The 27,171-nt window shown below is 56.6% G+C and overlaps 6 protein-coding genes across 6 annotated transcripts in view; 3 read left to right on the plus strand and 3 right to left on the minus strand.

Moving 5' to 3' along the window:
• The window catches only part of VOLCADRAFT_97209 (uncharacterized protein), a gene marked incomplete at both ends in the record, with an annotated part of 4,284 nt that extends 650 nt beyond the window's left edge, over positions 1 to 3,634 (minus strand). Inside the window, 7 exons of the mRNA XM_002956199.1 lie at positions 538 to 661; positions 964 to 1,087; positions 1,446 to 1,673; positions 2,097 to 2,471; positions 2,704 to 2,810; positions 3,008 to 3,059; positions 3,413 to 3,634. Coding sequence (XP_002956245.1) covers positions 538 to 661; positions 964 to 1,087; positions 1,446 to 1,673; positions 2,097 to 2,471; positions 2,704 to 2,810; positions 3,008 to 3,059; positions 3,413 to 3,634 — 1,232 coding nt within the window. The remainder of the gene's footprint in view (positions 1 to 537; positions 662 to 963; positions 1,088 to 1,445; positions 1,674 to 2,096; positions 2,472 to 2,703; positions 2,811 to 3,007; positions 3,060 to 3,412) is intronic.
• A 558-nt stretch (positions 3,635 to 4,192) lies between these two features.
• On the plus strand, positions 4,193 to 8,018 carry VOLCADRAFT_42415 (uncharacterized protein; the record flags this gene model as incomplete). Its single annotated transcript, XM_002956156.1, has 9 exons — positions 4,193 to 4,250; positions 4,447 to 4,496; positions 5,061 to 5,204; positions 5,431 to 5,526; positions 5,908 to 6,039; positions 6,175 to 6,352; positions 6,504 to 6,664; positions 7,370 to 7,530; positions 7,772 to 8,018. Coding segments are annotated over 9 exons (1,227 nt in total), but the record flags the coding sequence as incomplete, so codon positions are not given.
• A 5,592-nt stretch (positions 8,019 to 13,610) lies between these two features.
• VOLCADRAFT_66734 (uncharacterized protein) lies at positions 13,611 to 15,931 on the minus strand (the record flags this gene model as incomplete). The annotated part of the gene is made up of 4 exons (XM_002956200.1): positions 13,611 to 14,205; positions 14,491 to 14,651; positions 15,156 to 15,271; positions 15,625 to 15,931. The coding sequence occupies 4 exons, from the start codon at positions 15,929 to 15,931 to the stop codon at positions 13,611 to 13,613; spliced, it is 1,179 nt and encodes a 392-aa protein (XP_002956246.1).
• A 532-nt stretch (positions 15,932 to 16,463) lies between these two features.
• On the plus strand, positions 16,464 to 21,298 carry VOLCADRAFT_107139 (uncharacterized protein). Its single transcript, XM_002956157.1, has 9 exons — positions 16,464 to 16,617; positions 16,933 to 16,992; positions 17,521 to 17,838; positions 18,657 to 18,791; positions 19,008 to 19,091; positions 19,821 to 19,874; positions 20,025 to 20,041; positions 20,428 to 20,461; positions 20,573 to 21,298. Exons 1-9 carry the CDS (start codon positions 16,471 to 16,473, stop codon positions 20,816 to 20,818), a joined length of 1,095 nt encoding a protein of 364 aa, XP_002956203.1. The 5' UTR covers positions 16,464 to 16,470; the 3' UTR covers positions 20,819 to 21,298.
• Positions 21,299 to 22,657: 1,359 nt separating this feature from the next.
• Positions 22,658 to 24,263, minus strand: VOLCADRAFT_109350 (uncharacterized protein). The gene is made up of 5 exons (XM_002956201.1): positions 24,139 to 24,263; positions 23,828 to 23,866; positions 23,572 to 23,679; positions 23,340 to 23,453; positions 22,658 to 22,981 (listed from the first exon to the last, which is right to left on the minus strand). Exons 1-5 carry the CDS (start codon positions 24,167 to 24,169, stop codon positions 22,806 to 22,808), a joined length of 468 nt encoding a protein of 155 aa, XP_002956247.1. The 5' UTR covers positions 24,170 to 24,263; the 3' UTR covers positions 22,658 to 22,805.
• Positions 24,264 to 24,492: 229 nt separating this feature from the next.
• On the plus strand, positions 24,493 to 26,670 carry VOLCADRAFT_97214 (uncharacterized protein; the record flags this gene model as incomplete). The annotated part of the gene is made up of 4 exons (XM_002956158.1): positions 24,493 to 24,612; positions 24,924 to 25,142; positions 25,943 to 26,230; positions 26,611 to 26,670. Coding segments are annotated over 4 exons (687 nt in total), but the record flags the coding sequence as incomplete, so codon positions are not given.
• Positions 26,671 to 27,171: the final 501 nt, after the last annotated feature.

Below are 27,171 nucleotides of genomic sequence, written 5' to 3' on the forward strand. Positions count from 1 at the left end.
GGGGGTGGGACCTGGCATCTGGGTCGGCCCCCGGGAGCTGAGCCCCCTCAGCGTTTTCCTGTTTACAGTTTTGGGAAACCACTCGTCCTTCTCGCGTAATGTGTGTTTTGAAGGAGAAGAAGGAGAAGGAGTAGAAGGAGGAGCAACACGCTCATCTGCTGTAAGTCAATAGCAGAGTAGAGTAGAGTAGAGGCGTTCCCAAAATAATCAACTGGTAAGCGGTAAGTTCCTGCGGGAGCCTTGGACTCGCGGTGAGCTGTTCAAATTCCCATGTTAACGTCGCACAATGTGCACGTCTCATGATTAATGTACGCCTCAGTTTGTAGGTGTACACAAATATGCGTACGACGGGCTACGTACGGAAGTACTGCGAAATCCAGCTGGTATGCTTTCCGTACAACAGGCACCCCAAACCCACCATTGCCCCGAAACCAAGAAACCCAGGGACGGCAACCTCCAACCAACCATTATGTACGGAAACTCGTGTGTATGTCACCCAGTCCCGCCCCGCGAACCCATCCAAACCCCCAGACCCACCGGTGATCACGGCATTCGATTCGTGCGCCGTACTTGAGCAGTACATCCAATACTGGGATGCTGCCACCGCGTACGGCAGCGAAGACGGGGTTGTCGCCGCCGTCTGCCACCAGCTCCAAAAGACCTGCGCCCCAAAACCAAAAACACAGACACACAGACAGACAGACAGACAGACAGACAGACACACGCACACGTGTGTCCACCGAGATCACAATTCGTCCAGGAGTGTGCCGTACGGGGTCCGTGGACCCACCGGGGGTGTCGTGGAACCGTACGGCATTTGGGATGTCGGGATCCACCGGTCCATTGAATCCCCCGAATGGCCGTACATTGGCCTACAAAGAAACCCCATTCCCCCATTTCCCCCAAGCCCCCCCAAAAACCCTAAAACCCTCCCCCCCCCCCCCCCGGTGTCCCCGCTCTCACCCCACGACGCCACACCAAGCATCCAGTCCACCAGGGCCCCATGTCCCGACCTGCACGACAGCCGCAGCAGCACCAGAGAGGCCGGGTCCCGGGCCGCCAGTGCCACACCGCGCTGCGACAGGGCCTGGGACCCGGTGTCGCCGGTGGGCGGCGGGAGGGGGAGTGGGAGGGGGAGTGGGCGGGGGAGTGGGCGGTCCACAAAATGAGCAAAAACAACACACAGATTGGGACACACAACCTAACGGGACAGGAAACAGAAATGCGTGTACGATGTACGGTACGGCATGGATAACCGCTTTCGTACGGTCGGTAAAAGTATCCGGGAGCTCTGACAGGGTGACCTCCAATGATTCCCAACCTCCCCGCCTCAACACCCCAGCCCCATAGAACAAAACCGGGCCCCTCCCGTCCCGGCCCTCAGAAAAAGAAAGACAAAACGGCATCACGGACGGGCTGTACGGCAATGTGATTATCACACCCACCTCCACCACTTCCAGGCTTCCCCCCAGACACGCGTGATGCAGCGGGCCGTAACCCTGATGGTCCGTCTGGGTCAACTCCAGGGAAGGCTGCAACGATAATAATAGCTGTACGGCTTGTACGGCACCTGCTGCTGCGGCATGCATTAGTGCCGTACGGCCTAGGCTATCAGCCCTGGCTGCGGAGACGCCATGGTTCTGGAGCAGGTACGACATGACGTTGGGTCGGTCCTACGGGCAACGGTAATGGAATACTTAATTAAGAATGGATATGACCCCAATGGGAATTGAAGGGAGTTCGACTGGGAAGGTAAGGACAGCAAGGGCAACTGCTTTTTTCCGATATCTTCAACTTCGGAGCTGCTGCGCAGATTTAGGCAGACCTGGACTAGGTGTGAATCTGATCTGGTCGTCAAGACGGTCACATGGAGTGCCGTACTGTACGGCTCGTACATGCTTGCGGCAAAACCAGTTTCCAGGCCAGGCATTCGTAATGTGTCCAACTGCCAACCGGCGGTGTACGACTGTGTACGAACTACCTTAAGCGCCAAATGCCCCTTTCACTCGTTTACCCCTCCCCTCCTCACACCACACACACGACCAACCTCTGGCCCCGAAACCAGCCCCCAAACGAAAGGACCTCACAAAGCTCACATTCGCGGCCGCCATCATGAAGCAGTCCCGGCCCTCGCGATCCAGAGCCCCCACCCCGGCGTCAGGACCGCCGTCAGCAGCTGTAGCCCCTGCAGCTGTAGCCCCGGCATCTGTAGCCCCGGCGGCTGTAGCCCCGGCGGCTGTAGCCCCGGCGGCTGTAGCCCCGGCGTCAGGACCGCCGTCAGCGGCTGTAGCCCCGGCGGCTGTAGCCCCGGCGGCTGTAGCCGCCTCCAGCAGCGCCCTCAGCGTATCCAGATGGCCGCCCTTGGCCGCCGCGTGCACCGCCACCTCCCCCGCCACCCGGGTGCGCTGACGTAGCAGGTAGGCCCGACCGTGGTTGCCCCCCTGCTTGCTGTTCAGGAGCTGCTGGCATATCTGTGCGAGGGGGGAGTAGGGGGCGGGGGAGAAGGGGGTAATCCCCACACGCCATACACCCGCCGGCACACGGCGCCGTACAACCCCCCCCAAGGACACTCCGTTCCCTCCTTTTTCAACTTCATAATGATTTTTGCCCATCGGCCAGACACATTCCGTACCAAACTCGTGCACCTCATCCCGTCCACATGCCGTACAAAAACAGCCTCAAAACACACACGCACACACGCACATGTGTGTGACCCCGGGCTGCAGCCGCCATGAGGGGAGTAGCTCCCACACGATCCCCCTCCGTAACGCTGCAACCCTCGTCCAACAGAAATGCCACGATGGCTTCATCTGGCGGGATTGACAGTTGGCAGTTGGCAGTTGGCGGTTGGAGGTTGGAGGTTACGTAGCTCAGTGGATGGGTACAGAATTCGGATATTGGTAAGATGGCAATGTGGGTGTGTGGCTTTGCTTTGATTTTGGTTGGGTGCGCATTGCGAAGCTGTGTGACAACGAAGGGAGAGTCCTGCAGACTGGCGGCGGCTCACCTCCAACCGCTGATGCAAGGCCCAGAGGTGTGGCACCGTAGCTTGTGTGGCGCTGCAGCAGGAGCGGTGTGCGCCTGACGAGCTGTCGTACTGCCTCGATGTCTTTCTGGCAGAGCAGAAATTAGGATTCCGAGGACAGAGTATCGAGGTCGACAATGCTTGCGAGCTTTGTGGTGGTCTTTTATCGACGAGGCGAGAGATTATGATAAATATGTCATGCGGAGAGAGATTTCAAAGTTGCAAGGATGGCAAAATTAGTCATGTTTGTTATCGTACGTTTCAGGTGGGTGCTTGCCCTAGTTCCATCGTGTGGACTTGGCATGGTCCCCCGCAATTTTAACACCAAATAATGTAGAGACTAAAACAATAGGGGGTCCTCCACATGTCCAAGACCGTGGTGCGTACCCGCACGATGGCAGCGAAGAGATGCTTCTTCAGCTTCCGCGACTCACGACGGGCAGCCTCCTGCTTTTCCAAATCGACGGCACGCTTTACTTCTTCTATTGATGCATGGAAACCCTTTGTGCGGTCCTCCGGCAAGTAGCTCCACTGGTTGGGTTCTGGCCATTTGGCGTTGGTGGGGTAAAACCTATCGGGCCAATCTCGTCCGACAACGTAGTAAGGCATTGCTGAACCGCTAGATAACTACAAGAACACGTCCATTCAGTGGCGCGAACTTGGCTGATATTATGGAGGGCTCCGTTTTGTACGTTACCAAGCCGTTTCTAGGAAAGGAATCCACGACATCAATTTTATAGGAATGTCAAGCCTTTCCAGTTGTGCATAAATGCCAGCTAGTGTATCGCATGGCCAGCGTAGCAAAGGTAACCACAGGCTTCGTTATTACAGTTGCTAGCCCTAGGAGACACAAAGCGCCTTGGCACAGCACAACATATGCTAATCAATTTATAAGGAACTGTTACTATTTGTAGATGATTCCACACAACAGGATGGTGGATTGGTAACGTACCAACGCAACTAGCCAGTACATCGCTTCCGGCCGACCCTGCCATGAAAAGCCTATCTCGCAACATGTTTTCGTTACTTAAATTTTATAGCGCTGGATCCGGCGGCAGCCGGATTTGCTCCGGCCTAGTGGCCCGCGCGCTGTGCGGCATCAGCACCAGTAGCGGCACCAGCACCACCGGCACCATCTCCAGCGCATCCCTTCCCAAGGACGACAGTTATGATGTCGTTATCGTCGGGGGCGGCATGGTGGGAGCCGCTGTGGCAGCACTGCTTGGTGAGCTGCTTTCAGCTCCGAAACGAGCATCTCCGCGTCCTCCCCCGGAGCAAATCGGCTCCGAAGTCCCCACCTTCCCATCCCGCCCTTGTAAACCCGCCTGCCCCCAATCCCTAACTGTCATCCTCCCCCCCCGGCAAAGGATTGTAACTCTTAAATTCGTTGTCGTGTCGTACCAATTTCCTCTCACCCACAGGAGCCAACCGCCTGACCTCACGGCTGCGCGTAGCCGTGCTGGATGTCAAGGTACGAGCGTACGACACGTACGTACGACAGACAGCGTCACAGACAGTGTCTCAAACCCCGAGATCTCCGAAGCCCCATGGACACGCAAACCCCCACGGGGGCAATCTGGACGATCCACACGCCCTCAAAACCCACACGCCCGCGATAACCCCGGGGCACCCCGGGCCCCTTCCAGCCCTGCACCCCTCGACCTCGACATCTTTGAAGTGACCGACACCTCTGCTGTGTGCCACGGAACACGTATGGCAAAGCAAGGTGTACCCCGCATACCTAGGTGTATACGCTCGACCAACGGCTAACCAGCAACGACCTGCAACTACCAGCAACTACCGCCAACTACCTCATCATTAATTTCCCGGAAGCCGGAGACGGGATTCCGGGATTTGCGACCGGGCCCTCCTCCTCCTCCTCCTCCCCTCCTCCCCGGATGGCAATATCTCCCTTGCACACCTCTTATTTATGATCTGGCAAAATTGCCTGAACGTTTCATTATCGGCCTCACTGTTCAACTGCTGCACCGTAACTCGCCGTACATTTGCCGTACTGCCGTACGCATACCTGCAGCCGCAGCCGACGCGCTTCAGTCCGCCTCCCGTGCCCGACATGCGCGTTAGCACCGTCACTCCGGCGAGCATCACGGTGCTGCGCAGCGCGGGCGCGTGGGAGCACATCGCCCCGCCCGCATCAGCGGCCTTCGCGCACATGCAGGTACGTGCGGTACGGCGCATGGGGGTATAAACGGAAATTTCCGTACGCAAAAGCCGTACATATGCAGACTAAATCCAAACGAGGCCAAAAGTTTTTGTACTGCCTGGGCACATCCTTCGCTTGGGTGTGAAAATGACTGACTGTCCTGACCCCGTGAGTCCCTAGTATAGCCCTTATTTCTCGATCCTCTTCTTGTCGGTTACATGTTGTACGGCGAGCCGTACAGGTGTGGGACTCGTCCAGCTCCGGCTACATCCGATGGGACTCAAGAGACACCGGCACGGAGTGGATGGGTATTGTGGCGGAAAACACGTTGCTGCAGGTAGGTAAGGCCGGACTGTGCCTCGTACATGCCTCGTACGGCTGTGCTATAAGTATGTATGTATGTATGTATGCATACGCATGTACGCCGCCTAGGCCTTGTATTCACACACACACACACACACACACACACCGCACACACACCCCTGGACCGCACGTGTTCCCGCGCCACACAAACACACGAATTCGCCAGTGGTTCGTCGTACCCCACCGCATCTCCCCGCACATGCACCTGCGCCTGTAACACACGACCTCTAGCACGGATGATCTGGATCTGGATCTGGATCCAGTCTGTCTTCTGGATTGTCTTGCCGTCAAGGCCCTCATCAACCCCTAAGTTCTTGCCAATCACGGCCAATCACGCCAAGCACCCACCACACAGGCAGCTCTGCTGGCCGCGGTGGAGCGCGGCGGCAGTCGGTCGGAGTTCATATGGCCGGCGGAGGTGCGGCAACTGCGACTGCCGCCGCCGGATGGCCGCATCCCGCAAGCACTGCAGCGGCCGGCGGCGGCGGTGGGCGCCGGCGGCGGTGCTGAAAGCAATGCCAGCAGTGGCGGCGGAGGTGGCCGCGGCAGCGGCCGCGACGCACGCGATGCACCACCACCGTCGCCGCCGCCGCCGCCGCCGCCACATCATCATCATCAGCAGCAGCAGCAGCAGCAGCACGGGCTGGCGGAAGTCGAGCTCGGTGACGGGCGAGTGCTAACGACCCGGCTGGTCGTCGCTGCCGACGGCGCCGCCAGCCGTGTACGGCAGATGGCGGGTCTGCGCACGTGGGGCCGGGGGTACGGCCAGCGAGGCCTCGTGGCGACCGTGTCCACGGCGGGTGTGTTTCGGTGTGGGAGGGTGGGAATTGGGCCGGGGAGGAGGGGACTGACCCCGGAGGGTCACCGCCAACCCCGTAGTCATCCTCGTGACTATGTGTTTTTTGTGTGTGTTTTGCCGCTGCTTTTCCCCCCTAAAACCCTGTCATACAGAGCCCTCCGCTACAGCCTGGCAGCGCTTTCTTCCCACGGGCCCGTTGGCGCTACTGCCGGTGCGGGCCGGCTACAGCAACATCGTGTGGAGCACAACCCCCGGGACGGCGGCGGCGCTGGAGGCCATGAGCCCGGGGGAGTTCGCCGCCGCTGTCAACAAGGTGTGGATGTGGGCATCGTGCGTTGAAGTTTGGGGGGAGGCAGTGCGTGTGTGTGTGTGTGAGTGTGTGTGTGAGTGTGTGTGTGTGCGTGTTTGTGCGTGTGTGTGTTGTGTTGGTAAACTACGTGGCAGTATCCTCCTCGTCCTCCTCGTCCTCCTCCTGCTAGGACGGGAAGGGGGTGGGGGTGGGGGTGGGGGAGAAGGAGGAGGAGGGGGTGCAAAGTTACATAACGATGATGGACAAGCTGCGACTACGGAACAGTGGGAGCAGTGGGGCCCCCCCCTGGCGTCAACGCACAGTCGCACCCCCTGTGCGCGCGCGTGTGTGTATGTGTGTTCGTCCGTAAGCATGTTCCTCTTTCAAAAAGCTTGACAGGGGGGAAACTGGAACGCATGATGGCGGGATCGCAATACCTCAGGAACAGCGTTAAAGCCCTAGTTCGCCCCTTGAGGACGTGTGTAGGGGACGACCCGCCGACTTTCTGACGCACAACTTTGCGATGAAGAGGCTCTCTATTCGTGGCTCAACCGTCATCCGTTTTCTCCGTTTCTACCTAACCGTCTTTCCCCCCCCCCCGCCCACATAAATTACATATCCACACATAAACACACATACATGCAGGCGCTACGCGACCCGCCCACACCCTCCAGCTCCGGAACCACGTTGACGACATCCTTGCTGGGCCCTATCACGGCCTCTCTGGAGCGTCTGGGACCACTTTTCGGTTCCTTAACTGCCCCTGGATCTGGATCTGATCTTGGATCCGGATCCAGCAGGTCGGACGACTTTCAGGATCCACCACTGGTTCTGGGCTGGGCTGGCGCCCCACCGCGCTCCTTTCCTCTGCAGCTGAAACAGGCCGGAAGGTACGGCAGGCTGGTTGCTCGTCTCCAGTTCGTTTCCCGAGATCACTTGATGCTGCTTTGTGGCGTTGGGGGGGGGAGGCCAATGACGGGATGAAAATTTCCGTGATTTCCATTCACAAAACGTACACCACCAATAACGTTGTGCGGACTTCCACAGTCAGTACATCGTCATCTCCCCCCCGTCCCCCTTCCCTCTTTGCGTTTGTACGGCATGTGCTGTGTGCAACCCAAACCCCCTCAGGTATACCCTCCCCCGGCTGGCGCTAGTGGGTGATGCGGCACATGCCGTACACCCTCTGGCGGGACAGGGCGTCAATCTTGGTTTCGGAGATGCACGCGTACTGGTGGAAGCGCTTGCGGCCGCCGTGGAGACGGGTACCGACCCAGGGGACGCTCGGATGCTGTACGAAGATTACGAGGTGCCGCGTCGGCGTGCCGTACTGACGATGACGGCGGCATTGGACGGAATCAAGCGCGCATTCGAGGTGAGGGAACTGACGCACAAATGGCTACTTTGCGGGATACGTTCGGGAATTTGGGGACAGGTTTTCTTGACGCCTCTGGTTGCCAGAGGCCTTTTTAGGTTTCGCAGCAGGCGTTGGGAAGCTGCGTTCTTTTTAAACTTTACAAACAAATCTCCCCAAACCAAAGTTTGTTTAGTTTTTCGGTTTTAGAGACTTAAGAGTTCAAAACACGACTGATGGGATGGCTGGACGATCGCTTTAGGATTTACATTACAGGTGGATTGTTTTTGCCGTAGCGCGTGATGGTTATATATTGAATTCATCATTCGAGTTTTCGCAGCCACTGTCCTTTTTTCTGTATATTGAGGTTCTTGCTCGTTGGCTTGGGACACGAAACCGTCTGCCGCTGGTGCCACGTCCGCCTTCTAGATGTTACGATAATGTGTATAGATACAGACAAAAAAATGAATGCTGTTTGACAGCAAACTCGTTGCCGTACCGCCGTACCGCCCGAGCACACCTACGGTCCCAATGGAGGAAGACCCGTTACCTGCTCCCAAGCCCGTTGGGCGACCAGCTAAAACCCGCACATCCCCACACGCCAATCCTAAAGCCGCCCGTCGTCCGTCGTCCGTCGTTCGTCAATCCATTGGCTCCATCTACTCGATCAATGCCGTACATGGGTGGTCAATCCCTAAAACCCGATTTTCCGAGCTACGGCACCCCATTCTCCCCCGCAGGTCCAAGCACCCGGGTTCGCGGCGTTGCGGGGTCTGGGGCTCAACCTGATCAACGCAGCAAGACCCGTTCGCAATAGCCTAATGCAATATGCCATGTTAGGCCAGGCGTGAGACCGTAGGAGCCTGGGAGGTGCGGCCTGCTGGGAGCTGTTAGACCGATTCTGCGCCTTGAAAACGTACGACATGTGGCTTGTAGTATTTTAGGCTGTACACGTTGGGCGAACATGAGGCTAGGGAAGTTCGTTTCGCGTGTTTTGTGTTGGACTAAAGTGTTAGGGAGGACAGGACAGAGCTGGAAGAGCGGCACAGCCTGGAAGGCAGAAAGGCATCAGCAGCGGCGGGCGGAAGGGCAAAGGGTGGGCGCAGGGATGCTTTTCGTTGAAGGTATCAAAAAAGATGGAAATTTAGGCCATCCCGAGTTTCGGGATGCGAGTGGCAAGCGGAGCGTGCAGCATGCTGCTCGCGCAAATCCGCGCGCAGTATCGGCGTCCTTGGAGGACATCCAACCTTTCAGAACCATAAGGTGGTGAAAGCTATATAACACATCATACTCGCTTTTACAGGCAGTTTAGGTTGTTTTGTTTATGGCCGGTTGAAGAAGTCAGGTTTACCAGCATTGCAATTACTCATACAACAGACCTGGGTTCGTCCATTATCTAGTCGGACATGTGAACGGCTCTCGTATTTTCGCGCATGCCGCTCGACTAGTACGGGATGTAATTTGTTGACGACTTTTTCATTTTTATAGGTGGACAAATTGTAATGGCACGAGGTTGCAAGATTTCACCAGCGTGCAATGCAAAAATACCGCATGCGAGGCGCTGATGGATGGATGGATGCGAGCTGTCGCAAGTACCGTCTGGTAGGCGAGCGCAAGAAACGAAGTACAATGCGATTATCCAGCTACCAGACAAAGCTAACACAAACTACGAATGGGCCGGTACCTGTAGCTTGCTATAAGGCAAAAAGAGAAGGAGCCGCAGTGTGTGCGCAGCCAAGCCGAAATGGTCGCATGGCATTATCACCGTGATAGTCACGCATTTGGTCAAGCAATTAATTTGCTTTTCCAAATTTCCTTTGAGTCCCGTTCGGTCCGCTCCAGAAGGACGGATAGACCGCCAAAACAGTCTTATGTCCTGTTTGGTCGCTTTTAGGGAGGGAGAAGGCGAGGCCGCCCGCCCAACGTTTTCCCTGTCGTTTCATACTCGCCGGTTTCAAGCGCGCGCGCCTGACTTCGCTTTCCTAGCACTTCATTCGTTTCCTAATTCGGCAGCTATGGTGTGTGAAAATTTCCTACTCTTAAGCGGAAATGATTACAATTGCCATAGCAGCACACTTTAAATCCCCTTAACCATATACACCTCTGCCACGTGCTACCTAAATGTGCGAGATTTCGCCAACCAACCAAACTTCCCTGGAAGCTCCAAAGCGTCCCAACGCTGTACGCTTGTTGGCTGTATGTACATGGCCTGGCTACGGAAAAAAGTTGTTGCTTATCGGGTCATATCAACTCGAAGCCCACCCTGTAAGAGCCGAAGTCTCTGCTTCGACAGTCTATGTTCCCATCTTCAGCGTTGTGACCTGCAAAGCAAACTACAAAAGATTTCGCGGGATGATGGGGAACGGGATCATGCACCTGCGCGGCCCATGCAAGGAAAGACCGGAGCCTCCGTCCTGGGGAAGGCGGGTTATCAGCTGGTTCTATCTGCACGGAGGGTTGCAGAGCGGTGTCCCATCCTCACATCCGGGGGGGAAGGTCGGGCACACATCCTGTCGGTTGGATACATCCTACACACACACACACACACACACATTTTCTATCCTGGAGCCTCACACCTCGCATATCCCCTCCCCTCCACCATCCTCATCCGTGGTGGGCTGGCATCGACCCTTCCAAATTTGCCGCCGTCCTGGGCGCTCTGCCGCCCTTACCCTGGGGGTGGTCCACATATCCATCCTACTCTTTCCTATCGGATATATCCTGTTTCCAACCCTCCACCGCATCCTGACCGCTCTCCAACCCTCCCGTCCGCATCATTGCGGTCCTCGCTGTACCTGCACTTGAAAGAATTCAAGAGATTCATAGTACCAGACGGACAGACAGACAGACGGGCAAAAGCGGGCAGGCAGAGGGGCACTCGCCGGTACCCCCTAGTGCAATAATACCTCGCGCCGTATTGCCCACATCACATGTGGCCACATCACATGTGCTCGGTGTATCGCACAGATCAACCTGGCAGCTCTACAGGCGCACAACCTCCCGACTGACCGCCCAGATTCGGACAGACAGACGGACGAATGTCAAACTCCCTGTCGTCCACTCTCTCCCCTTCCTACTTAAGACTCTTTTCCTTCCATCTCCTATCGGCCTGTAGCCTTGGCGGCGAGCTAGCTCAAAAGCTGTCTACAATGTCCCCCGCCATTCCCGAAGAACCCACATCACCTTACATCTTCCTTTGCCCCCTCTTCTCCCCTCCGTGAACCACCTGCGTCCCTTCACCGCCTGACACCTCCTCCCTCCCCCACCACCACGTGGACGCTGCAGGCCCGAGCCCCGAGCACTCGCACTTCAGCGACCCCAAAGATCTCAGCCCAAGCGCTATACTGTATCCCGCTTCCGCTTCCTTGCACTTCCGACCCTAGCAACAACTGCGGGTGTGCCTTTCCAACTCGCAGTAGTGGCGGCGGCACGTCGGGGAATGAAGCACGCGCCAGGAACACCACCAAGTGGCAGCAGCAGTCGCAGTAGGTCAGGTGTAACTCAATGGCCCGGCCCAACACGCCATCATCCCAAGAACCCTAGGGGTGCACACGCGCACACACATACATGTACATACACATACATACATACATACACGGCACAGGGCTCCACCCCGCACACGGTAAAAGGGAGCAGGCGCGGTAACTGGTCCGAAAGGAAACCGAGGAGACGAGTCCCGATAACTGTCACATGCACGACTGTCACATCCACACTGGCGCGCCACATACCCACGTTGCACCTGCCTGCCAGCACAGCCCTCCTCCTCCTTCCTGTTCGCAAGGCCCCGCCATCTGTCCTGCGCTATCTGTCTGCCTGTCTATCCAAAACGCGCTGATGCCAGCAAAATACGGGAAACCGAAAACCGTATAACTGAAAACTGTGCACCGAAACAAGCGACCCAAATCACGTGGCGCGCATCCTGAGTCGTGCACATGTGCAACTGTTGCCCAAACCTCAGTAGTTGTCATTTCCTGGGCAGCGACGCCTCACCGCATGCCGGACGAGGGGACCCCGCGGCAGCCGCCTGCTGATCCAAGTCACAAACACTGCAACATTGACAAACACGTAGTACAGACGTACATCCGTACAGACGTAAGAGGCAAAACACGCAAACACGCCGCGCTAAGGACCCCGCTCGCACGTTCCTAACTCGCGCCCCTCCGCCCCCCCGACGGCCGTTGCGCCCCCCTTTCTCTTTAGATTTAGCTAAGCTGCAGGCAACCAACCAGCAAAACCGCGTGACGAGCGAGCGAGCGCAGAGAAAACCACAGACACACATACATACATACATAAGCAGACATACCGGCACACCAGCGATGTTCTTCCATCCTAAACTGACCTGCACATCAATCGCACCTCGCGGTTCAGAACACCCGAACGTCCCTCTCCCTTGTTTGTGACCTTAGACCGACGTAACCCAATCTGTCTACCCAATCTGTTGAAACGTAGTATCCTGGGCGCTTCGGAGAACTCATTGAGGGGGAAGACGAACCACAGACGAGTGATGCTGATACCAGAGATAGACGATGCTGATACCAGAGGTAGGCCCCCATAAGGAGGAAACAACCATCCATCCATCCACCCACTTGCTGCGGACTACTTCGCGGCGCCCGCGCTCTTACACTCCACCACCCCTCCCTCTCTCGCTTGCCCCTCCCTCCTTCCCATTCGCGGAGATGCGCCCAGCAGCCCCAGCCCCAGCAGCAGCAGCCCCAGCAGCAACCCCCATGCCGCAACGCACAGCCAGCATGTGATGAACACGGCGCCATGATGCACACACACACACGCCATCTCAAAATCCAGCCGCCCAACAGCTACAGCAACGTAAGCAACACCAGCCCCAGCAGCTTCTAACCAGCAAGATAGCCTTTACAAAGTGAGAGAGGGGGGCCCCGCGGACGCCTCCTCACTGGACCCATCTCGTCATGACACAACAACCGCCGTACAAAGCACGAACAGAACAGGCAAGCTGGCAAAGAAGCGTGTTCACGAGAGACATGACACCGACAAACGCACACGGGGAGAGAAGATGTGACGGTTTGCCGCAATGTGACAAAAGGGCCAGCTTCGGCCCATCAGCACCAGCAAAAGAAGAACCACAAGGCCGCCGGGTACCTCCGTCGTCAACTCCATAACTCTCGACCCTTTCCCCCTTTTGTTTTCCAACAACACGGAGCCAGTCCATATTCACACACATGCCGCAAAAATGCCGCACACACGTCCAACCCGCAGTAACGTTGTGACACCACCACCATGACCACCACGACCATCATCAACAACAGCGACACGCGAACAACGGCACTGCAGTCCCGTCTTGCGCCCACGTACCCTACAGCGAGCAACCTGTCCGGGCCCCCTGAGCCCCAGCAGCCCCAGCAGCCCCAGCCGCCGCATCCACCACCAACTTTCCACCTAGCAGGCCTGCGCAATGGCATAGTCCCCGTTCCCCATGAAGCTGTCGGTATATCCGCGCCCAACATCCCTCACCCAAAAACAACCCTTGGCGTGCATCTTTTTGGATCTTGGGGATCATAACACCGAAACCTGGAGGCGTCCTGGGCAGCGACTGTGGTGGACCTCATCGCCGCCGCCGCCTCCTCCGTGCCCCAACGCCTCTTAAACGATATTTCCCGGCGGGGATCCGACCGTCATATTCACATTGGTATTTCTAGAGACGCTCGTCCCAGATGCCGTACTTCGTGACGTCAGCTCCCGTACACCTGCAGAGCCCGACACGTTGATGACGAGCGTCTTCTCCCCTGCTCCACCACTGGCCGCGCCCTCCACTGCCGCAGCCACCAGCGCCTGCGTCTCCGGGTTGACGGTCGGGCTCCTGCCGGGCGCTGGCGCTGACTTGGCAAACACAAAGAGGAATCCCGCCAACAGCCCCATGGCGATGGACAGTACATTTGTCGCGCTGGCAGGCTCCGCAAAGTACCACATGCCCGCTACCGCCACCACCACCTTATTCATGGAGCCTGTTAGACTGTAGATCGTAGCGGAAGTTCGGCTCATGCACCAGATACTCGCAAAGGAAACGCCAAAGCCTAGCAACGCACCCATAAGCACGACCAGGTTGAATTCCGGGTCGCGCAAAAGTGCGTAGTTTCGGAGCCGCGCCGGCTCGCCAAACGCAACGGAGAGCAGCATCAGCAGCGGAACCGACAGCACGTTGTTGTAGTAAACCATGCTGAGCTCGCTCAGCCGTCGTCTTGGCGTGTGCCCCGCCACGAGCACGTGGCCGTGCGAATGCGTGTGCGGATGAGGGTGCGAGTGCGGGTGCGGATGAGGGTGCGAGTGCCCCTCGCCCCCGCCGTGTCCAAGACGATGCCCGCCGGCGCCGGGGCCGGCGCCGCCGCTGCTGGCGGTGGCGGCGGCCGGAGAGCTCGATATGCTCCCGGATCCTGCCCCGCCGCCGCCTCCGCCGACGACGACACCACCACCGCCGCCGGTTCCGTGCGGATAGGGCCCGCCGTCGTATTGCGAGCTATTCGACGGGGTGCTGACGGCGCGTACGACGGAGGAGAGGTGCAAGCTGTATGCCGCTGTGAAGACGCAGTTCACCAGCTGCCAAGCATAGCCCGAGGGAGAGAAGGACAAGTCCGTCCAGCCCCCCATCGCAGCGGACAGAATCATCAGGCCCAGGCAGGCCCATACCTGCGTGTGTTGGTTATTAAAGGGCCACGACGTTTCGGTGAGGTGTGCTGGGGTATGGCGTGGAGTGGGGTTTGGCATGCACGGTGTTGTGGCGGGCGGGATCTTTTGAGCCCTGTATCGAGACCCCTCGGAGCATATAAACCTCGAGGGAATGGCGCACATGAATGGAATTGCGCCTTGTGGATGCCATGACGCGGACCTCTGGCCGAGAGGCTCCCCCGGCTCCTTCTTCCCCCCCTGCCACCCATTTTCCCCCCGCCCTTGCTGTTGCAGGTCCCAGGCTGCATCTTTCCATGCCGGGAATCATCCGTGCAGGCTTCCGCGCCCCGAAATTCCTCCTCCTCCACCTCCTCCACTTGGCCCTGCTGCAGCACAGACCGCACACAGCCCTGGGCGGCTTCCTCGTGTGGCAAAGCACCCGCACCGAGCTGGCCCGGCTGCAGGTATTACCTTAAACCGGCCGCTTAAACCCCCCAGCGCAGCAACCCGCCTGCCAGCACGTACCTGCCAGGAGTAGGTCTTATCGAAAAAGTACCAATCTCCCAAAATCGTCAAAAGGTTGGAGAGGTTTTTAAGGACCGTGAACATGCCCGCAGACACGGACATGAGCGCGTAGAAGCCTGGGGGGGAAGGGAGGGGGTTGTGTGTGTTTTGCGGTTGGGTTTTGCGGTTGACAATAGTTTTTCCAGACGGGAGGAAGGTGGCGGACGCGATAGAGCTAGGGATGTGAAGCCCTCGGTTTGGAAAGGGACATGTAGGCCGGTTTTGCATTGGGTGGAGATCCAGCGGCCACAGCAGGGACGACTGGCCTATGGCCGGGTTATGACCACATATGGCCGTAGGGGCCAGAACTCTTCCCGGCCCTAGCCACTTTCCTCGAATTGCACTCTGTCTCCCTCGTCCCATGAACGCTGTTGGATGCGTCCAACGGCAGGAGACGTACGAGTGAAACCCGGAACCGCGAGACGCTCACCTGAGGCATTCATCAGCACGAATATGACATTGACCGGAATCCACATCTTAATGACTTCCCATCGCATAGGCTCCAAGTGAAGAATGCCCACGAAGTCCAGTATCTTCAAAAGCAAAACAGCGATTCCAAACTGGACCGTCAGAAGAGCATTTGGCGCCGGAAATTGGTATGTTGAAAGTGCATGTTTATTGAATAGGATTGTTCCAGCAGAAACCAGACAGTAGACGGCTTCAGCTGCAAGGGCTGAAGAGGCTCCGGACTCCGTCCATGGCAGAGCCCCAAGAATGTTGCCCCTACTCTGCGTCATTTTTTTAATTCTCTGTCGGCAGTCCCTGCTAGAGATTGGCTGCGCCTATCCGCTCATCCATGGCCGCCCCAAGGCGCCCCCTCAAAAGAAGGCAAAATGATTGGAGGCTATGCTTCCTGTATCAATTGCTACAATTGTCACAGTGCAAGCTTTTCAATCCAATAAATGAGGGCGAGACTGTGATTTGAGCTGTGTGTCCATGGAGGGCGCCTAGCCACTGCTTGCAAAATATGCTGGTAATCATCACAACATCTTCTTGATTTTACTGGCAACCATAAGTTGTGGTAAACCGTTCAAACAAGCAAGAGTCAGACAGGAACAGGCTTCGGGTAAAAACACGGACGTGGTAAAGATAATTGATGTAAGTGTACCTTATCACTGCGTCCACGCCCCCTAGAATGGGTAGCTGGGCATTTCATTTGCCCTTTCGGCTTGCATGCGACTCGGTAACATGCCGTACGCCACTGATATTGTCGGACTGTTTCTGTCATTACCCGACGCTGCTGCCGAACAGGCTTTTAATATGGTTATCATTTTTTATGCCCATGGAGCTTAACAAGGCCGAGGAGGGTGTAGATTGGTTTCAGGGTTGCACCGGTCTCACGCTTGTGAGGAGCTCTCTGGGTCTTCCAAATTCATTTATTCTACAGCAATCCCTTCGAGGTTTGTTGCAGCATGGATACACGGTACGCTGGCCAACGACAGGCATTCGCTCCCTCACGCGGTAACACAGTCACATGCAACGACTAGTCACCTTGAAGGCAGGCCTGGCATGATAGCTGCATATGAAAAAGAACAAATGTCGAATGAATTCGTAAAGCGTGCCCCGCATGGCGGCTGCGGCGCCCTCCCCTTTCGACCACGCTCGTGGCGTACGTCTGGGTCGTGGAAGAAGAAATATCCCTATGCGGTTTCATCGCTTGCCAATCACACCCTGTGTCTTTTGAATGGAAGTCAAGGCGTCCTGTTCTCCTTTGCCTGGTTCATGCGGCCGAATTCAGGTGGTCCTGGTTACAGCAGAGCAATCCTTCGAACGGTACCAGTACGCACTGAAGAAAACGGTGAGATGGGCAGCTGGTATCTACGCTAACACTGCCTCATCTTTACCTAGCAACTCTCACACACCGAAGTCCTCAACCATGATCCGGATGCCCCAAAACCATGTACTCGCAACGCTAGGGTGCCAAGCGGTCCAGGCGTTCCTTATTTCCCGCCAAAACGCTTCTACCCCACATCATGTTTCCCCCGCATTTCCTAAAGCATCGGCAGGCAGGGGATTTACGTACCAGGAAAGAGAGCCGCAGCCGATCCGCTTCCTCGATGAACTCTCCAGGGGGGTTCCCGCCCATAGCCCTTATCCCCAGCTTTCACGAACGTCGCCCGCACTTGTGTGTGTGTGTGTGTGTGTGCGGAAAACATGTAATAACTCGCAGCTTTAAAGAGGAATCTTTATCTGGGCCAATCCAGGAAGAATAGGCCGCTCTTAGACTTTCGCCGTACAGGACGCTCCACACCACCTGTTGACATCCCAAGTCCCCCATCCTGATTTGCATCCGCGTCATCGTCGTATTCTGCTGCCCTGCCATCAGGGGCTGGCTCTCCAGCCGTACGAGCAATCCGGACACCTTGTCGTACTGGAGGCCCCCCTGGCGCCGCTGGGTGTTGCAGCTCGAGCAACGGACACTGGGCATGGGGCATCATCCCCCGCGCAAGGACCTCTGACAGCGGACCACTCAACTGAAAGAAGTAAAGGCAGCAGCAGCCATTGCGGAGGCAGCAGTAGCAGCAGCAGCAGCAGTAGCGCCTTGCAACAGCTGTACGGCGCCATACGCCAAGCGGTCGAGCGGGTGCTTCCACCGGCAGCAATGGCGCCGACTGGTGTGGCGGTCATCCTGGATTCCCTCACGGTACGGTGTGTGCTGTGCTATGCTATGCTGTGCTGCATCTGGAGGGCCGCTTCCTTGAACATGCTTCCTGTGAATTGTACCGTACAGTTAATTAAGACGTCGTATGATGGACGAGATCGCTCCATCTGTCACTGCTCCGTGGGGTTGGGCGCCTCCCGTGTCTTACTTGCTTTGGGTTGTGTGCCAGTGTCAAGGGATGGGCCTGGGGTGCCGAACTGCTGTCTGATTGTGTGTGTGTGCGTGTGTATGTGTGTGTATGTGTGTGTATGTGTGTGTATGTGTGTGTGTATGTATGTGTATGTATGTGTGTATGTATGTGTGTGTATGTATGTGTGTGTGTATGATGCTATGAGCTGTATGTGAAGGCCTGGCGCCTGGGCCGGGTCGTGCGCTTCCGTGGCCAAGGTACTTCACACCCTTAGATTGTCCACTTGCCATCATCTTTTGGCTGTGGACTGGGGAGGAACTGACTGACGTGAGGACTCTGGATGGGGCTCTTCACGGGGCGGCTGCTGCGGCGAATAGCTTGGGGATCTGTGCGGGGCGGGGGGGGCCCCCGCGGTGAAGTTCCGCCAGCCGGAGGCGCCAGCGGGCATGGTGACCGCACCACTGGGAGGAGGACGAGCGGGATGATTTTGGCAATGATGAAGATGATGAGATGATTTTGGCAACGATGATGATGAGGAGGATGAGGAGGAGGAGGAGGAGGAGGAGGAGGCGAGCGATGATAATGGTACAGCGGTGCAATCGCGCGAAGGGTGTACAGCTGGACAGAACTTTTGGTGCTGATGTCCTTGTGCCGCTTTTGCTGCCCCCAGGCGCTGGCATGCTTGCGCCAGAACAGCCAGGAATGGTCTGCTTTTCTCCACTACTGCTGTTCCGGCTGCGGCGGGGTGGCTCCTGAATTGCCTGCGTGCCCCAACTTGTCACGTCAGCAGCAGCAGCAGCAGCAGGTGGGGCAAAAGCCCGCAAGTCCCCTCATGGCCCGATCGGGGTGGGGCATGAGGAGGAGGCGATGTATGTGTTATTGCGCTTTGGGCATTGCACACAACCCGCATCCACCCGGGCCACATCGACCAGTATTTGATATTATCGACACGGCACAGCTCTACACATGTCGCACATGACCCGCACCCCCTGACGCTGGCCCGCCTTTTCCTCCTGCACAGATGCCGTACTGTGTCGTTGCGGGGGTGTACGACGACGTGCCCGACGACAGACCCTGGCTGAAATCCCTGGAGCACCGCGCAAACGTGCGGGGGCACCTCTTGGCGTGACGTGGCGTGACGTGGTGGTGTGGTCTTTGTGTGCACAGCGCCGCGTCGGCATCTTGGGTTAGCCATGGGTTGGGGGTTGAAGGTTCATAGTTTCTTCTTATTAAAGATATTTTCTATCCCGAAGTTTGAGCCAACCCCCTTAAGTTCATCCCTTTTTTGGTTCCATAAAACCCTGAAAACTGAGTTTTATAACGAGCTGAGTCTTATAAGAAGTCCCCGATTTGGATAAGTCCGCGCTGCGAGGAGCCCCAACCCCCAACCCCGGGAGCGGCTGCAGCAACACACCGGGGCGGAGCGGATCCGGTCGGGTGGCGGACGATGGCGCACCGCGGGGTTCAAACGAGGAATAAGGACAGTTTTGCCATTGCTGCTCTTGTTACTGGCCGCCTCCGGAACGAACTGCTTAGCTTATGCCAGATGGCAGACCGGCCCATGGCTTTATGGCCCAGAGGAGATGCCTTAGCTGGTGTGGTGTGGAGGGAAGACGCAAGGCCCTGTCCAGCTACTCTTATGCCAGCCTCATCAACTGCCCGCCGCCCACCGCAACCGCTCACCGCAACTGCACAGCAACTGTCCTGCAACTGCAACCGTTGCGTCAGTCAGGGCCGTTACTCCCTAAACCACCCGGTCCCGGCTCTGCTGAAACTCATCTCTTCTCTGCGGGGTTCTTTTTTTCTCGTTCTTGTTCCTGTCCCTTGTTGACAGATGGTGGTTTCTTTGGAGCCCCTACCAGGGCGCATTGCTGACGTGGACGGCCTGGTGAGTTGCAGTCCGTATACCATCATCCGTTAGCCCTGCTGTCCTCAACAAAATAAAATAATTATAAATAAACGTTACTTAAATTCGCCATCTTTGTACGGTAAACTTGTCTGATACGCACGTTATGAATGAAGCTGCACCCGCTCACAGCAGCCACGAGGCCGCCCGTAAGTCCCATCCGGGCTGCGAACGTCAACCATCCCGGGGTCGCTACCGCCCCAGGTAGCTTTAAGCAACCCGGGCTACAGAAGGCTACTAGCGGTTGTTATTACAAGCACAGGCACATGAGCCGTGCGCGCTAAGGCGATGATAGGTACCGCTGCTGCAGCCTTGGCTGCGTCTGTACACTTTTCAAAAGGATGGTTTCCGTTAATGCTATTTATTACAGTAGTTGCTGTTGTTGCTGCTGCACCTGAGCATGGCGGCTACTCGGAGTGAAAATGGCAGAAGTAGGTTGTGCACCACCTGGATTTTCCAAGGTGACATGGCACGGCCTCTGCAGAGGTTGACAGCATCTCGAACGCGGCGTCTTTCTACATCCACCCCCCTGCAGCTGCCCCCTGCAGCTGCCCCCTGCAGGGCCCTGGGTAAGGGGATCTCAACATGGGGGGAGATGGAAACGGGGGGGGACCACTGCCCATTAATACGTTAATAAACCCCCTTCCTGCCGAAAACCATATGTATATGTGTGGCTTCAGGTGACGATCACACGACGTTTCATGGTGGAGCCAAGCTCCCGGAGGTCTCCAACAGGTGGAAGCAGGCCGCCAGCCGAGACAGCAGCTGCAGCGGCAGGGCACACGGCAGACGACATGGCGTTTTGGGGACCTCCAGTCCAGTGGGGGGTCACCGCACCAGGCGCCTGGCGTAAGTCGTTGTACTTCAAATCTTCGGAGCTGTCGGTGAAGTGGGTGGATCGCATCACGACTAAGGAGCTGCTGTGATCACATATTAGTAGCCGTAGCTGCAATCGGCTGGCGCACACAAGCAACCTGCGTGCTTAAGCATGATGGTACGAACACACGACTTGCAAGCATTCTTGTGCATGCATTTCCTCGAACTCCTGTATGTGCTTCTGGGACTTTTTTTCCCTTGGCCTATATTAGAGAAGCTTTTTCACACACACACACACATACAAGGGCCCAAAGGACGGCCATCTCACGTGTGGGATTGCAGTACTTCAATGTGTTTCAGGTGTAGCGAGGGTGTGATGGATTCGGGAATTCTCCACTCTGTGTGTTCCGTAGACGTGTTACTGTGCTTCGTGCCACGTATGCGTCCGGATGACGCAAGAGTTTTGGTGGTCTGTGTAGCGATTCTGTCGCAATAGCATGGTTGTATGTACGTCGCGACGTACAGTCGATCGACTCCGTGTTTTTTGGCAAGGTTTTGCAGGAAGATGTGCAGTAAGGTCATTTTTTTCGAATCCTCGGGTGCCTCAAGGTCTGGCATCTTTTACGTCTTCCCAGCCGAGACCTACCATCCCCGCCCGTATCTCTCCGTCCTTAAGGGCTTTCGCATCCTTTCTTTGTTGATGCTCGACACGGGTCACCTAACGTTTCAACTGGATGGCACCGTCTCTCGGTTTAAAGTTTTTATTACCAATATATAATGCAACATGAAGGGATATACGCAAATGCAGGCTCCAAGGACGATTGCAGCACAAGCAAGACGATCGCAAACCAAGGCCTATGCTGCGGTCGTTCGTGGCCTTGGCCTTGGTTATTCATATGACTGGCAAAACATGTAATTAAAAGAGCAGCAACACAGACTCCATTGGCGGATGCGAAGCCTTCTAGAGCCAGAAGTCATACTTTCTTACCAGCATATTTATCGCCGCACGTGTTAAACAGGCAGTAGTCGCAGCGTAAAGAGCAATCAAGTGTAGCACAGCAGCAACAAGCAGCAGATGAAGAAGGAGGATAAGCGTGCAGAGACGTGTAGGCAAACGATAACACGTCACATTGCTATGCACAGCAAAGCGAGCCCTAGTGACCAACACTCCCCCTCTCCCCGCGTCTAAGGTGCGCTGCTCCTGACGCTGCACTTTTCACATGAGGCTGCGTAGTAGTACATATCGGCTGTGCGGAAAGCACGCATCTAGATGAGGCGGGTTGAAACTGCCCCGCATAATACACATCCTGCAACACGCTCTCCGTCCAAACATGGCAGCATGCTGGTCTGAAGATAAACAAACAAACAAACAAATGCAGCTTGCAGCTGTCGACAGGCGATCGTGGCTTGAAGTGGCCACGTGGCGACGGATTACCATGGTCGACCGGCTTTCCCAGGGGGCGGGGGGGCGCAATCTGCTGCTAAGAAATCGCCCCCGAGCACATTCCTGCCCAAAAGCCGCGGCCACTTAAGGCCTGGCCCCCGCATTCCAATTCCTACCTGGGGTGCACAACCTTCCGGCCTGCTAACAAAAAGCAGCTTTCGAACGCCCGCCAGGCAGCCACCCCCCCGTGATGTCCATAAACTCCAAAAACATCCTCAACGAGCTTAATGTGCTTAGTTGCCAACGACTTGCTGATTTGTATCATAGCGCCATCGTCATCGTCGTCACAATTGTCCCGTCATAAAAAAGCAATAAACGAGAAGAGGAACAGGTACAATCGGCCCGTCACATATCGGATGGTGACGATCTGTCGGTCGCTCCTGCAACCGTTTGATCGTTTCCAACACGCACCAACATCACAACAACACTCTTATAAACCCCACAACCATAAGCTCCGTTCCCCGCCTGCAACTCGTCTTTCGTATTATACAGGTCACCGTGCCACCATGCCGTTCATAACTCCACACACACACACATACACATACACCTATGCACACACACGCGCACATACCAATCCAATCCGTCACCCAATGCCCCCAAGCTTTCTTCAAGAGCCAAACCACACAACCTGCTCCCTGCCCCTGATGGGGAGCTTACCACTTAAACTTTCCAAACTTTCCAAAACCCTTGTGCTTCTTGTGCTTGCCATAGTAGCCATATCCCTTACCGCCCTTGAACTTGTGGCCCTTGTGCTTCATGTGGTGGCCGTACACGGCACCGTGGACCGCCATAGGTGGCGGGTGAGCAGGGTAGCCACCGTGGTATCCGTCTGCGCGGCAGCAGGGTCGTAACACAGCAGCAAGCGGCGGAAACTTGATCAAAAACCCATCTTCCCGCGCTTCTTCTTCTTCTTTACGGCCCTTACCCCGCATGTCTCCCCTCCTGCACGGACTTCTTTGCTGCCCCCATCCCGGTGTGGCTTCTGCCACCCAGGGCACGCAGCGTCTACACGGAAATATAACCCGGCAACTAACCAAGACGTGATGGATGAGGGCCAGCTGTTACACCCCAAAAAAAGGGTGCCAAGTGGAATGATGACGCGGGGGCACTTCCCCCAGGAAACAAAACCATCCTAGGTGGTCTAAGAGTGGATGGATGTGCTGTTTCGTGTTGCCATCGGGACCTACGTGGGGCCGGATAGGCTGCCGGGGGGTAGGCGCCATGAGGCGGCGGGTAGGCTCCCGGGGCCGGCGGGTAGCCCGCGGGGTGGGTTGGGTACCCGCCGGGGGCAGGGGGGTAGCCTGCTGTGGAGAAGGGAGTATCGGATAGGGAAGGATTGGGGAGATTATGGTGAGGGGGACAGGGAAGGATGGATGGCTGTGAGAAGGGAAAGGCTTATAACAGCGGCTGAGGGCGCACCTGGTGGTGGGTAGCCCGGGTGAGGGGGATATCCAGGCTGGGGAGGGTAGCCTGGCTGGGGCGGGTAGCCTGGTTGGGGTGGGTAGCCTGGCTGGGGGGGTGGGTAGCCTGCAGTATAAGGAGGTTGCACGATAAACATAATAGTGAATTTCTGGGCTGGTTGTGTGTCACGGCTTCTCCGGAATGGATTTTGGCGAAGGTGTGTCGCATGAATGATGTAAAGTAGACTGTGTAAATTATCGCAACGTTTCCTTACCGTAACCCGCGGGAGGTGGATACCCAGGAGGAGGAGGACCTGAGGGAACGGAAAGAGTGATCTGACGGTCAAATACGTTTCAAGCCCAGGACTCTGGCTACGCATTCCATGTCATACAAAGGTTGCTTGCAACAGGTCCTAAGTGCGCGTCAGTTGTTGCTACATTATAGCAACCACACAGGTTTCAACCTCGCAGCTTAAGCCGATTTAGAAGGTAAATGAAACAACAGCAACAGGTGAAGTGCCCTTCAACGATAAGCATGGCCATGACGCCCACAGCGATAATCACCGCGGCTGAAGCAACATCTTACCTCCTGGATAACCGGGAGGTGGATGCGACATAGCGGTACTTTGTGTTCCCCTTCGCCTGGCTAGGTCCCGGTCTTCACGAAAAGGAATACGCGACCCAAATTTGGCCTACTCACAGGCTGACCTACTCTCAGTAAATTTACAACCGTAAACAACACTCGGTCATCTTTATTGTTTGCATAAGCCTTTTAGCATTCATGCGGAGTACGATGTCGGTTAGGAGCTGACAGCAGCCTCTCAGCTGAAGGGGGAGCGGCTTCATGTGTACTGGCATCGAGGGCTCACACATTATCCCATAATTCATCTACCTCGCTGGCAGAAGGAGCCAGGAGCGTAGGTGCGCGTCCGCGTAGAGTATGTTGGAAACTCAAGGATTCGTGCTCGTGGCGCATCGTGGAAACAGTGCATGTGCCCCGGAGAACACACTTGCGTCTTTCGATTCCGCCCTTGATGCCGGGTTCCCCCATTTCGAGACGGTGAGGGAGCCATACCTAATTCGCTTCATAGCAATTGGACCTTGGATGCGAGCGCCAATTCCATGCCTCGAACACAATGATTACCGCTTCATGAAAACAATACTTTGGATCCAAAACTCCTCCCGCTGCTGGCTTCACGGTCGTTCGGTTTGCGACAACGCGCAAAACTCCTCGGAAACAGCACGGAATCCTGGAAAGCCTGCGCGCCCCGCCATCCTTCGTTTTTTATCAACCAAGACCAGCCCCCATCGCAACCATCTTTAAAGACCCCGAACTTCCGCCGACACCGTACAACCTCGCAACCCGCCCAGGACTGCCAGCTGACCGCGGACGGCATCGTTGTCATACTTCATGACGAGCAGCTAGGCCGTACGACGCCAGGGGCTCGGGGTGCAGTGGCCGAGGCCGCCTGGGGGGAGCTGCACCAGCTGGATGCAGGCAGCTGGTTCGGTCCGGCGTTCGCCCGGGCGCGGATACCCCTGCTGTCGGAGGTCCTTCAGCGCTACCGCGGCCGCGCACATGTACACCTCGTGAGCTAATTTGAAGGAAAAACGGAAAAAAGCAAAAACATTGAACAATAAAGGAAGGAAGGAAGGAAGGAGAATGAAAGAACCTAGGTAGGCAGAGGCACAGCGACATGCATTGGCAACAGCAGTTGCAGCAGCAGCAGCAGCAGCAACAGGAGCAATAGCAGCACACATGCTTGACGGCGGTCTCTCTACAACGTTTTCGTTCTCGCCCAATCCAGCCTGGGCATTATTAAAAATCTCTTGCGTAAATTACAGCTAGGCTCAAAAGCGACACGCCCACATACGATATGCGCGACCTTCCTTTTCGGCGGTCGTTCCCGTTGGGGTACGGTTAGGTGACCCTGGCCAGTGCCAGGCCTGGATCGATATGCAACGCATAATATGAACATACATACATACACACAAGGCGCCTGATTCCCGGCTGACTTCTCCGCTGACATCCGCCTGTGGTTTGTCTAAAACCTTTCTCCTTGCGGCGAAGTCACTAATACACACACACACACACAGACATGCACACGTGCACACCCGCATGCACATACAACGTAGCTACTCCGCAGATCCCTTCGCCAGTACCGGCATAGCGGCTGCTGCTGATCATCATGGACCCGCCCCTCAAGCATCTTCTCGATCACCCCACAACCGACCCACTCACCAACTCGCCAATCGCCCCCGGAGGAAGCACACCATCCATGATGGAGGACCTCCCAGCACGCACTCCACCCACCCTTAGAATAGTTAAATGGGTAAATCGAAATGAAACCGGTGCATCCTCTCCTGCTACGTCACCCGCAACCCCCAAGGAGCTCAAGAGCACACAACCCGAACTGCCGGCTGCAGTAGCCAGGGAAGTCTCTCTTGCGGGCTGGTGGGTGCCGGGGGCAGCGCCACTACTACCTGACTTGCCGGCGGCAGAGGCAGCGGCGGCAGCGGCACCGGCACCGGCACCGGCACTACAGCCGCCGCTACCGCCGGCGGGCTTCACGGCGCCGGCACTGATACTCCAGCAGCAGCTGCATGAGCGAGACTTTGGTGTTCCCGGGTTGACCATCACATCGTTTCATTTGGGTCAACTTCGTCGCTCGTTGCAGGTGCGATGATAATTTCGAACTTCAGAACAGATCAGAACTTCACAACAGACGGCGATGGAAGGTAGCGGTGCCCCGCCCCGCCGCCGTCGGTCGCTCCCACGCCAAAAGGATTGCGTTGTGTTGTTACTTGACGGCTTTCATGACGTGCTATATCCTATGTGCTGTGCTGTGTGCTTTGAGTTGTGTGCTGTGTGCTTGCCGATTTGCTGTACTTGGACTGAATGCCGTCACCCTATTCACGTGTAGGGGGCCACGGGTTCACAACCCGTGCTCCTCCTCCTTATTAGACACATGTACTCAGCAGCATTGTGCGACTGCCCTGCCATGCCTCGTTCTGTTCCGCCGTGCCCTGCCCCACACGGCCCCAAGCACGGCTACAGATGTTACCGGAAGTGGTGCACGGCTGGCTGGTGCATGAACTGACCGATGAAGTAATTCAGGTGGGTGTGCAGTGGTAGGGGTGAGGTAGGGTGTGCAGGGGTAGGGGTGAGGTAGGGTGTGCAGGGGTAGGGGTGAGGTAGGGTGTGCAGGGGTAGGGGTGAGCTAGGGTGTGCAGGGGTAGGGGTGAGGTAGGGTGTGCAGGGGTAGGGGTGAGGTAGGGTGTGTAGGAAAGACGAGCGAGAGGGGCCCCACGCGACCCCATGGTGCGAGTGCGGAGGGGAGGAGGTGGGGCTTAGGGGCTGGTACGTACTAGGGATTCGGGGCTCGTACTTACTGCCTCACTATTCGATGACCACGGTACGGCGTTTGTTGTCAATCAAAGTTTCGTGGCCTTAGTGCCCGTTGCGGTTTTTATGTTTTCATGGTTGTTGTGGTGGATTTGCTTCTCTGCCTTGCTATCTCGATGCTGCTACTCCTGCTACTGCGACCCCGGCTGCTGCTGCAATCCTGCTACTGCCGCCTCCGTGGCGTTGTAGGAGGCTCTGGCTGTGGGATGTCGG

Source organism: Volvox carteri, assembly GCF_000143455.1.
Source record: "Volvox carteri f. nagariensis unplaced genomic scaffold VOLCAscaffold_58, whole genome shotgun sequence".
NCBI classification, from domain to species: Eukaryota; Viridiplantae; Chlorophyta; class Chlorophyceae; order Chlamydomonadales; family Volvocaceae; genus Volvox; species Volvox carteri.

What these genes read in the sequence shown, in the direction of transcription:
- VOLCADRAFT_107139 (XM_002956157.1), top strand. Translation starts at nt 16,471, where the DNA reads ATGCCCATGGAGCTTAACAAGGCCGAGGAGGGTGTAGATTGGTTTCAG. An exon ending in TGTTGCAGCATGGATACACG is followed by an intron (nt 16,618 to 16,932) that starts GTACGCTGGCCA and finishes GGCCGAATTCAG; the next exon opens with GTGGTCCTGGTTACAGCAGA. An exon ending in AGTACGCACTGAAGAAAACG is followed by an intron (nt 16,993 to 17,520) that starts GTGAGATGGGCA and finishes CCCTGCCATCAG; the next exon opens with GGGCTGGCTCTCCAGCCGTA.
- VOLCADRAFT_109350 (XM_002956201.1), bottom strand. Translation starts at nt 24,169, where the DNA reads ATGTCGCATCCACCTCCCGGTTATCCAGGAG. An exon ending in ACCTCCCGGTTATCCAGGAG is followed by an intron (nt 23,867 to 24,138) that starts GTAAGATGTTGC and finishes CCGTTCCCTCAG; the next exon opens with GTCCTCCTCCTCCTGGGTAT. An exon ending in TCCACCTCCCGCGGGTTACG is followed by an intron (nt 23,680 to 23,827) that starts GTAAGGAAACGT and finishes CTTATACTGCAG; the next exon opens with GCTACCCACCCCCCCAGCCA.